Source organism: Triticum aestivum, chromosome 3D (genome assembly GCF_018294505.1).
Source record: "Triticum aestivum cultivar Chinese Spring chromosome 3D, IWGSC CS RefSeq v2.1, whole genome shotgun sequence".
Classification (NCBI taxonomy): domain Eukaryota; kingdom Viridiplantae; phylum Streptophyta; class Magnoliopsida; order Poales; family Poaceae; genus Triticum; species Triticum aestivum.
Genome location: NC_057802.1, coordinates 425,468,626 through 425,480,029, shown reverse-complemented (window position 1 = coordinate 425,480,029; position 11,404 = coordinate 425,468,626). Strand labels below are relative to the sequence as shown.

The 11,404-nt window shown below is 51.8% G+C and overlaps 1 protein-coding gene and 1 long non-coding RNA gene across 2 annotated transcripts; one reads left to right on the top strand and one right to left on the bottom strand.

The window, feature by feature from the left end:
- Positions 1-493: 493 nt before the first annotated feature.
- Positions 494-4,832, top strand: LOC123079353 (cytokinin dehydrogenase 5). Its single transcript, XM_044502116.1, has 5 exons — positions 494-1,244; positions 1,348-1,475; positions 2,389-2,664; positions 3,130-3,395; positions 4,271-4,832. The coding sequence occupies exons 1-5, from the start codon at positions 644-646 to the stop codon at positions 4,593-4,595; spliced, it is 1,596 nt and encodes a 531-aa protein (XP_044358051.1). The 5' UTR covers positions 494-643; the 3' UTR covers positions 4,596-4,832.
- A 187-nt stretch (positions 4,833-5,019) lies between these two features.
- LOC123079352 (uncharacterized) lies at positions 5,020-11,404 on the bottom strand. The gene is made up of 3 exons (XR_006437951.1): positions 11,182-11,404; positions 5,973-6,519; positions 5,020-5,825 (listed from the first exon to the last, which is right to left on the bottom strand). It is a non-coding gene; the product is annotated as an uncharacterized lncRNA (long non-coding RNA).

Below are 11,404 nucleotides of genomic sequence, written 5' to 3'. Positions count from 1 at the left end.
TAGCTTTAAGAATTCCGCTCCAAAGCTCGCCGCACATGGCACGCAGGATGAAATCTGGGTCACTTTTCCTCCTAGTAGAATTTGGATCGACAAAGCGCGGAGCAGGGAGGAGGATGGCTTACCTGTTCGATCTCCACATTCATTTAGTTGGGTAGTTAGTAGTACGTACGAGAGTTGAGTCTGTGCTGCATATGCGTACTGGCTGAAGTGAAATCCGGGCGATCTTTGGGCGGCCACGCGATCCACTAATTCTGACAGGGGAATTAAGAGGCCGCCGGCCCGCGACCGCGAGTGCATGAGTCGTGACGCGCCTCCGGATTTGTTTATTCTTGGGCGGCCCCAGCGGTCGTGCTCGGTTCCCGCGGGCGGCAGGCATGTTGGAGAGTCTCTCTCCTATCCTCCTCGGTCTCCTCCGTTTCTCACTTTTGTCCAAGCCCCAAATTCCCACCTCCACCTCTCCCATCTCACTATAAATACCGCCCCGTTCTCACACCACATCGCCTCACACACCCCTCGCTCTCTCCTTCCTTCTTCCTCCCGCCTCATCCATCCTCCCCTGCAAGCACATCACATAGCGGCGGCGGCTGCTCGATCGTAAGGATCGCATCCACGCAAGAGTGAGAGAGGTAGACAGAGAGTGGCAATGGCGCGGTGCTTGGTCTTCATGGTGTTCCAGATATACTGCCTCATCTCGACCGTGGGCCTGCCGCTGGAGCCCGCGGAGCTGCTGCAGCTGGGCGGCGACGTGGGCGGCGGCCGCCTCAGCACCGACCCGGCCGACGTCCTGGAGGCGTCCCGCGACTTCGGCGGGTTCACCCGGGGCGAGCCGTTGGCGGTGTACCACCCGAGCGGGGCCGGCGACGTCGCGGCGCTGGTCCGGGCGGCGTACGGGTCTGCCCGCGACATCCGCGTGTCGGCGCGCGGCCACGGGCATTCCATCAGAGGGCAGGCGCAGGTGGCCGGCGGGGTGGTGGTGGACATGAGCCGCGGGGGCAAGGCGCCGTCGCGCGCATTGCCGGTGTACTCGCCGGAGCTGGGCGGGCACTACGTGGACGTGTGGGGCGGCGAACTGTGGATCGACGTGCTCAACTGGACGCTCTCGCACGGCGGGCTGGCGCCGCGGTCCTGGACGGACTACCTCTACCTGTCCGTGGGCGGCACCCTCTCCAACGCCGGCATCAGCGGCCAGGCGTTCCACCACGGGCCCCAGATCAGCAATGTCTACGAGCTCGACGTCGTAACCGGTACGTACAAACATACATGAGCTCATCACAATCAGCCACCCCCTCCGACCTCGCCGGCGTTCTCTTCTCATGCGTACATGCGTGACTACTGATCTGCTTGCAGGGAAGGGCGAGGCGGTGACCTGCTCGGAGGCGAAGAACCCGGAGCTCTTCTTCGGCGCGCTGGGCGGGCTGGGGCAGCTCGGGATCATCACGCGCGCTCGCATCGCCCTCGAGCCTGCTCCCCGCAAGGTAGCACCAGCACCCATGCCGGCGTTCTCACCTCCCCATACGCACCCATCAATCCTTTCTCTCTTTCTTTCTTTATGCCTGTCGCTCTCCTCCTCGCCATTCTTTCTTTGTTTAATCCGTTCGTTCGTTCGTTAACCCACCTGGTCTGAACTCTGAAGACGAAGGAAGGAATATCTCGTGCGCCTTATCTCCATCCCTTCGGACCTCGCTCCCGCGTGACGAGGCGATATGTCGCAGCCCGACGGGGGAGCGGCTCGACGCCAGCCGTGCAAGTGGCGGGCGCGCCGCTCTCGGCGCGGGCGGGCGACATCCATTTCCATTGTTAGGTGGAGACGGAATTACCGCACGTACGTTAACAAAACCGATAAAGATACCGATAAGGATAGGCCCAACCGAACGTGTTTCTAATTATAGCCGGCCGATCCGTTTCACGGGGCTCGAACACAGTCTGTGCGACACGTATGCTGACTGCTTTCAGCTGATGACACGTATGCTGATTGCCGTCCGCGTCAACAAGCAGTTTTTTGCACTGGCAGCAGTCTTTTCGTTCGTTATTAGTAGCGTTTTGAAGAAGTCCACCCCATGGAAAAAGTCTTCCTCCAAATTAAAATTTAAATATTAGCTTGTGCGTCTGGTCGATCAGGTGTGGTCCAGCCGCCCAGGTTGGTTGGCATCGATCGGTCGATCAATCGACCAACTTGCCTTGCTGACCAATTTGGTGGGTCTTCTACATGTTTTGTTTAGCTCACGCGATCTCTCACAAGATTCTATTCTTCTCTGAAGCTAAATCAGCTGACTAATCGACGCTAATAAACGAAGCCACGGGTGATCTAAGCTGATTACGCAGCCTCGTCGGCGCGCGCGCCAGCCGGGCTAATTCATTTTCTAATAATGCGCACGGTCTCGCGTGCAGGTTCGCTGGATCCGGGCGCTCTACTCCAACTTCACCGAGTTCACGGCGGACCAAGAGCGGCTCATCTCCCAGTCGCAGCACGGCGGCGGCCGCCGGTTCGACTACGTGGAGGGCTTCGTGGTCGCCGCCGAGGGCCTCATCAACAACTGGAGGTCCTCCTTCTTCTCGCCGCAGAACCCAGTGAAGCTCAGCTCGCTCAAGCACCACACCGGCGTGCTCTACTGCCTGGAGGTCACCAAGAACTACGACGACTCAACCGCCGCCACCGTTGATCAGGTCCGTCCCTCCCTCCGTCGGCGCCGCCTCTCTCGACCTCAATTACCGTAGTACAGCACCGCATTCTCTCCTGGCCGTCCCATTTGTTTATGACGGTATTTCTTAATTAATTCCTGGCTTAGTTATGTACTGCATGCTGCTGATCGGGGCCCTGGCTAGCCAATCATTGGGATATGTTAATTCGCATTTCAGAGTAGGTGGCACTAGTATATCCCTGTTGATTAGTACTATATGATGGCACCCACATGCAGAGCACACTCGATCTGTAGATCTTCCCATCCGTATCACTAGATCTCAATTCCGTTAGCGATCGAGCACGCACTAATTTTATCGACCACTTTGCTTGCTTTAACTATGTATGTGTATTAGATGTAGTGCACTAATTGAATTGCCAAGTCTGTGCTTCATTAAAAAAAAAGATAAAATCGCCGGAGTCTAAATGGTGCTGGTAATTATGTTTTGCAGGAGGTTGACGCGCTGCTGGGCGACCTGAACTTCCTCCCGGGCACGGTGTTCACGACGGACCTGGCGTACGTGGACTTCCTGGACCGGGTGCACACGGCGGAGCTGAAGCTGCGCGGCAAGGGCATGTGGGAGGTGCCGCACCCGTGGCTGAACCTGTTCGTGCCGGCGTCGCGCATCGCCGACTTCGACCGCGGCGTCTTCCGCGGCATCCTCGGCAGCCGCACCTCCGGCGGGCCCATCCTCATCTACCCCATGAACAAGCACAAGTAAGCTCGCAAGCCAACCTACCCTTCACTTTGCTGCCCAAGTCAACCTAGCTACTCCTACATGCATCGTCTGTCCTGTCTAGCTGTTTCTGGGCGCTCCAGTTGACCAGTCGGGCGCACGACCGGCGCCCATCACCGCCCCGGCAGATGCAGGGCGGCTCATCACCGCCCACGCTCGCGCGCCTGCATGATCCACCTCCCGCCCGCCGGCCCGCCCGCCAAACCGCACATGCCAGCCAGAGACACGCGCACGCGCACGATCCCGTCTCAGGGGCGGGCGGGCGGGCGCCGCCCTTGGAAGCCGATCGATCATCGGCCTCACATGCGACGCGATGCGACACAAGACTGCGCAGGTGGTGGCCACTCATTGAGCGCCACCATGATTGGTGCCACGCACACAGCGCCAGTAGTATATTGGCATGTCGCTGCCGCCTGATTAGTTTCCCGGATTGCCGTCACCCTCGCCCGGGATCCGGTGACCGGTGAATGGCCGCGGACATATCGCGCACTGGGGTGACAGGCTCTGTTCTGAACTTAATAAACTCTCCCAAGTGGCGCCGTGACACGCCGTGCTCGCGGTTAACCGGACACCGCTTCCGGCCCGCGCCGACCGGTTATTTTAAGCCGGAGTCGCCGCGTCTTTCCGCGGCACAGTCAGAATTTGGTTTCCTCTGCCGCCTTTGTGGCTAGTGGCCGGATGCGTTGTCGCTTTCCTATGCTTAACGCAAAAGGACGCACCAGAATCAGCAGCAGCTACAGGAGCTCTTTAACTGAAGCTGTTGCTTTTCCTAGTCTGCTCCAACCTTTCGATGGAGCCGATTTGATGATCTGCCAACTGCGTGTAAAAAATTCTGATCTCTGTATTGGTGGTGCAGATGGGACCCGAGGAGCTCGGTGGTGACGCCGGACGAGGAGGTGTTCTACCTGGTGGCGTTCCTGCGGTCGGCGCTGCCGGGCGCGCCGCAGAGCCTCGAGGCGCTGGCGCGGCAGAACCGGGAGATCCTCGACTTCTGCGCCGAGGCCGGGATCGGGGCCAGGCAGTACCTGCCCAACCACAAGTCACAGCCCGAGTGGGAGGCCCATTTCGGGGAGGAGAGGTGGGCGCGGTTCGCGGGCCTCAAGGCCCAGTTCGACCCGAGGGCCATGCTGGCCACCGGGCAGGGCATCTTCCCGCCGCCGGCGCTCCTGTCCGATTTTTGAGAAGACTGATTGCCTGTCATGACATGTAGAGAGAGCTTATGTAGGTAGCTAGGCGTATGTATGTACGTATGTAATTGGGCATCACAGAGCAGGATTAGGTAGCGTGGAGATGTATAGATGTACTCTACTCACGTTGGTGTCATGTATGTGGCGCGCATTATCAACTTAACTCCCAATTGGTTGGTTATGTAACATCTCTGTGGTGTGCTGTGCTGGTAAAAAAAACAATTTTCGATCTCCAGTTTCTCACTTCGTACTTCTTCATCCTACGGTGAGTCATGCTGACCATGGATTGGCAGCATCTTAGACCCCTGTTAAATGTGTTTCAAACAGAAACAGGGTATTCCCCCGCAAAAAAAAAAACAGAAACAGGGTATATCTTCTCTGTATGCTCCAACAAGCAGAGCTACCACGCAGCCACAAGTTGGAAAATGGGAATAAGCGAACAAGTGGCAGAATGCATATGGCGTAGCTATATTCGTTTGCTTTGTACAGATGACGTAATTAACACGACGATGTAATAATGCCTGCATATTGTGCATGCACCAGACTAAACTGTACTACCTGTCTTAGCAAGTAAGCAAAGCTGTACTACATAACTCTTGCAGAAGTAGAGAAGTACAGAACTTCCCGAGATAATGATCCTTTGTGTACAGCATTTCGAAGCTCACCGGCCGACGTGTTGATGCAACGTATCACTTGGTCTGTTGGTCAATCAATCAGCTAGTGACATTACAAAATCCGTGGGCCGCGGAGACAGATGTCCGCCGGGCTACTGTCGCAAGTGGCACACGGAGACACGCCCGGCTCCAAGGGAAACATGGCATGGCCCGCTCCCGAGCCTATGCTGCGTGTCCACCATTGGAGGGGAATAATGGGAGGGTGACACATAAATGTCAAAAGCCACGCAATGTGGTGCCCGACAAGGACGACTTTGGCAGCAAACTGTGGCTCAGCACACGCACGAACGCGGCCAGGTTCATCCTCCTCCACCTCGGCGCGCCGGTGGTCCTCCGGCCGCCGATGTGCCATTCAGAAGAACATAATCGCACCGTGCGGACGGGGGCGGGTCTCATCTTTTCACCAGTCTTTGACGCACGTACGCTACGTGCGTTGCATTGCATTGCATGCTTGCCGGCCAGCCGCGCATTCCACTTACACGGTTGGCTGTTTGGCATCTCCAGGAGCCACAGGAGGGGCACGGATGAGATCGATGGGGGCCTTCCAAATCTGATGAGCCAAGAACAAGACGTTAACTCGATGCGTACAATGCTGCAATGCATCCAGACGTAATGCGGTTCCGTCGTAAGCGAACAGAAAGGAAAGGGGCGAAAGGGGGTGCTCCCCCTCGTGGTGTGATCCCCACTATGTACGTACGTAATGGCGTTGTTATGCTAGATGTTCGATGCTGCACTAGGATGGTTGGTTGCTGTGATTGATGACTAAGAGCCTAAGATCTTAACTCCAAGTGTTGGAGCTGACAGAGAATGGTCTGAACTCGAACGGATGGCAGCAGCGTGACTGGTGAGCAGAAGGACGAGGACAATCTTGTTAGATGTCTTCAGTGTCTGGTCCTGAATCCTGATGCAACCTCGGACATGATACACCTACACATAAAAAATCGCAAGAGGTGAGAATTACGCTAGGAGAGCTGCTCGGTATGGAGTATTCGAGCTACTTGAAAATTTATTGGAGTGAAGTTGGTATATGAGTTATCATCCGTGATCCGTCCATTAGCACCAACTTCGAGGCCCTGACAAAGATCACAAAGCACAACCCAAGGCTCAATGTGGAAACAAGCTTTCAGCCGCTGACAGGCCGAGTGAGCGAAATCCCTTGTGCATTAGTGAGTGCCTTGCAGCCAGATCACTAAGGCCCATAAGCTTCTCCAGTGCTTCATAGTTGAAACATCCAAGAAAATATCCTGCAAAAGAGCATCGTTAAAGTCAGTAAGCACATATGTTTCCCCAGAAAAAAAGCAGCACCGTTCTGCCACCTAGTAGGTCTTAACTGAACTGAAATGTGACTTCATGTAGCAAGGATGTGAAACTGTTTACTGTGTTTTGCTTTTTTACTTTCTTTACGAATAGGGGAACATATGGATCCTATCAAGCTCCGGGTCGCGGGCTGCTCATTTGTTGGCTTAAGATTTGTCCAGTTGGTCAAGCATCGTTTTATGCATCTAGCTTCTGGGAAATTATGCACGGTTGATCAGGAATAGTTGACCCAGATTGCAGAGGAACTGCCAGTGGGCCCAAGGATCTCAGTTGGGCATCAAGTGGTTGAAAGTATCTTCTAATCAGTGGTACAGCACTGCCCATTGACCTCGACTTCCTACCAGAAAATTGGTAGCGACTACCGAGCTTCCCCCTTCCTTCTCCAACAACAGAAAGGAAGACCAGCATTTCCATGGCCGAACCCGTGCTTGCTTCTTTGATCCATGTCTTAGGCTCCCTGCTTAGCAGCAGAGCAACCGACCATGGCCGGCGCCTCTGGTCCGTAAGTCGTGATGTCGGATGGCTCCGTGATGAGCTCCACAGCATGCAGCTCTTCCTTCACGAGATGGAGGTTTGCAGCATTGAGGGCGGCGTCGCCAGAGAAGCATGGATTGACCAGATGAGGGACATCATGTCCGACTCGGAGGACGCCATCGACATCTTCGACGCCAGCCAAGTACAAGGCTGCTGTGTTCTTGGTAAGCTGAGATCGAGGCATGACGTCGGGGCTCGGATCAGGCGCATCCGGGCTCAGCTGAGTGACATCTCCCGTCGCCGACTGGAGTATGCAGTTGAAAGACCTAGAGAATCAAGTGATAAGTGGATCCATGGTCTTTTAGCCTCATCTCCGATGGTTCATGACATAGATGTTGTAGGCCTGGATAAATATCTGGATGTGTTGCTTCGGCATATCTTGGATGGAGGTTTGGAGTCGGAGCTAAGTGTCATATCCTTGGTTGGCATGGGAGGTGTTGGGAAGACCACACTTGCCAAGAAGGCGTACACCAACCCAGACGTGAAGAAGCATTTCGAATGCTGTGCGTGGATCTATGTGTCGAAAACGATGGAGCTGCGCTCTATCCTCTGTGAGATGGTCAAGGGGCTGATGAGGATCCCCTCTGCAGAGGCGAGCTCCCTCTGCGAGAAGCGGCTCCAAGAATTGCTCTTGAGTGGCCTTGGCTGTAAAAAGTTTCTGCTTGTGTTTGATGATGTCTGGGACAGAGGGTTGTGGGATATCATCAAGCTAGTACTGCCCAGAAATTGCAGCGGAAGCCGAGTGCTTGTGACAACTCGTAATGCCGCTGTGGCTGGCTCAGTTGAAGGCGCAAAGAGCACTGTACAGCAGCTTCAGCCATTGCCATTTGAAGATTCCTGGAATTTGTTTTGCAAAAAGGCATTCTTGCAGGATGGAATATGTCCGGACGCTGTAAAGGAAACTGCTGAGGACATTGTGAAGAAATGTGTTGGTTTGCCTCTTGCTATTGTTGCTGCAGGGAGTATGATGTCCGGGAAAGAACAAACAGATACTGAGTGGAAAAGTGTCCTGGCAAGCATTCAGAAGGATCTAAGCAATGGTCAAATGGGAATTCAGCAGACACTGCTATCAAGTTATAGGGACCTCCCACACCCTTTGAAGCCATGTTTTATGCTGCTCTCTGTAATCCCATATAAGTCACAGATCTCCCGAAAGAAATTAGTTCGGTTATGGATTGCCGAAGGGTTTGTGAAAGAAAAGGCTGATGAGACACTTGAAATTACTGCAGAGAAGTACCTCGCGGAGCTGATCAACAAAAGCATGGTAGAAGTGGCAACGGCAAGCATCAGTGGGAGAGTAAAAGCATGCAGAGTTCATGATCTTCTTCACGATCTTGCCATTTGGCTGTCTGAAAATGAGAAATTTTCCATCATCTGCGCTGATAAAGGCCCAAGTGTTAGTGATCGGCGCGTATCCCTGCAAATGCCTCATGTATCATTCAGCAATGAACGCAAGAAAAGATTGCGGTCTGTTTTCATGTTCAACAACAGTGCACCAACTGCAATTAAATGCAATGTTATTTCAAGGAGCTTTGGTCTGGTAAGAATTCTGGATTTTGAAGATGGTAACATGCTAGAACTTCCAAAAGAGATCGGAGGCTTAGTTCACTTGAGGTACCTTGGACTAAGGGGAACGAAGTTGAAGAAGCTCCCAAGAACAATGAACAAGCTCTATCACTTGCAAACTCTTGATATCAGGAAGACTCAGATAAAGCGAATCACGTTTCAAATCAAATGTTTAAGAAATCTACGGCATCTAGAGATGAAACAAGATGACCAATGCATCCAGATCCCGATAGGATTTAATCAGCTTGACAAACTCCAGATATTAACTGGGTTGCAAGCAAGCACAGCCGTGGTTCGTGAGATTGCAAGCCTTACCCAGCTGAAGAAGCTTTCGATAGAGGATTTAAAAAATGAAGATGCCAAAGAGCTATGCTCTTCTGTGAACAATATGAAGGAACTATCATACCTATCCATCTTCCCTAGCGATGGCACCAGGCCACTTGACCTTGCAATGTTGGAACCTTCTTCATGTCTACAGAAGCTGAATCTAGCTGGATCTTTGCAGACATTGCCAAATTGGTTTGCTCAACTAGACAACCTTACAAAGCTGCGCTTGAGCTTCTCACAGCTGGAAGATGACCCGCTTTCAGTTCTTGTTCGATTGCCGAATCTGATGTTCCTCCAGCTGAACAATGCATACAAGGGGAAAGTAATGAGATGCTGCCGTTCCGGTTTTTTAAAGCTGAAAATCTTCATCATAACTGAACTTGAGGAACTGGAGCGGTGGGATGTTGTTGATGGAGCAATGCCATGTGTTCAAGAAGTGTGGATCATGTCATGTGCAAAGCTGGCAGCTATTCCTGCTGGGTTCCAGTCACTTGCTACATTGCAGAGGTTGAGATTGGTGGGCATGCCAAGCTCCTTTCTTGGTAAATTGGGGGATGGTGGTGATGATTTTATAAGGGTCAGACATATTCCATCTATCCAGACCATTCAACAGTTTGGGCAGCCCTAAGACTGTCCTGCAAATAGTTTTCCTACCACGAGCTGACAAGACTTGAAGATGATGATATCTTAGAGTTTTTTTTCCCTTTTGTGTGTGTGTGTGTGTGTGTGTCGCCATGACAGTGACAGCTTGGTTCTTTTCCGTGTGCCATGCTTCGCTTCCTATGATCAGCAGAGCCTCCACTGCCTCGCTGCTCCCTCTACCGGTTCCAAACTAGGTGTACATTTTAGATGAAAGGTGCCCTTATGTTTAATCTTTAAGGCCCAATGTACCATAAAGAAGCTCCTTTGAGTATGTTAGCAGTCAGTAGAATTGCTTGCTGTAAATTGTAATTATGAGATATTAGAAGGTTTTTATATTCAGGCAAACTGGATTGCACAACAATATTTAGACAGATACTGATATAGCATCAAGAAAAGTACAAGCTTTATTCCGAAACTCATGTAAATTATGCATAACAAATGGCAGAGAATTCTATCTTCTGCAGTAGTTACACATTACTAGTACCTCATGTTCCTCTTGAGATATGATTCTTCAGTGAAGCAGCCAAGTATAGGTGTGTTTGATATACTCATCCAAAGCTGATCAATTAATGCAGCAGAAGAGCAATTCGTTTACGATTAGTAGATTATCCATATCATCTAGCTTTCTCTTTTAGCAACCCAACTAGGTATTGTGCCGTGCTTCTTCCAAAAGTTTTTGCAGTCCTCTAATAACTTCAGATGTGTTAGCACGAGAGATGGTGTATTAGAGAGAGGCATTTTAGCTGCCTGCCCAAAATTGTTTTCAGTTTTTTTTAGAAGTGAAATTTCAAAGCTTCAGAAATAAAACACACACATACATCTAGATGTGATATAGATATACCGTATACGCACAATTTTGTTCAAAATATGTTCATTTGTGGGCAGCACAAAAACAAAACAAACGTGTGGATCTATAACAGTGACAGTACATCTATATAGATCCACATATTTGTCCTTTTCATGTAGCCCTCAAATAAACATATTTATTTATAAAAGTCTACAGGTATGTAGTGTATATGTACTGGTGGGACGAAAACTCGGATTTCCTTTTCAAAACATTAAAAATGTGGTTTCCGATTTAAGAAAGAAAAACAGGCTCCAAGAAGCTCGTTTAGTGACATTCGGGATAGTATGTGCCTGCAATGAAAAGGCTGTCAAGTGAGTGTGACAAATGCCCTGCTCACTAGCTGCTTTCACAGTTACCATAATCTGCATCCCTCTATTTTTCGTTTAAAAATAAATAACATGATCCGCAGCAGCAGTACACAAAACATAATAATCTGCGAAACAGTAGTAATCGCCTAGGTATGATCAAACGGCGGTATTATGCCTATCATAAATTGCCAACAGACGATTCTCTTTCTGAACATTGTAGATCCGAATCACGTTTCTGAAATCATGCGCATGGTCATCGACTGCATCCTCTAACAGCATAGGGCCGGGCGGCTAGGGTTAACTACCTTTTGCGCCATCTGTGCAAACTATACAAATTTGTGCAAGAATTAACAGCAGAGACTCACGGCGCGTGCAATGCAGAGTAAGGGCCCCGCCGGTTGAAACGCTGCCCTTCGCCCGGACGCCCCAAGCTCCAGGGATCCGGCGACGCTAACCGCTGGGTTGCGGCCGGCCACGCCGGCTTCAGTCGCGCAACACGCTCGCTCGACTCCGGTTGGCGAGCGGCGCGTGCCAGTGCCAACATCGCGAGCGTGAGAGGACGGGGCCGACGGCGGCTGTGGTTTCCAC

What these genes read in the sequence shown, in the direction of transcription:
- LOC123079353 (XM_044502116.1), top strand. Translation starts at nt 644, where the DNA reads ATGGCGCGGTGCTTGGTCTTCATGGTGTTCCAGATATACTGCCTCATC. An exon ending in TCGAGCCTGCTCCCCGCAAG is followed by an intron (nt 1,476 to 2,388) that starts GTAGCACCAGCA and finishes TCTCGCGTGCAG; the next exon opens with GTTCGCTGGATCCGGGCGCT. An exon ending in CCGCCGCCACCGTTGATCAG is followed by an intron (nt 2,665 to 3,129) that starts GTCCGTCCCTCC and finishes TATGTTTTGCAG; the next exon opens with GAGGTTGACGCGCTGCTGGG.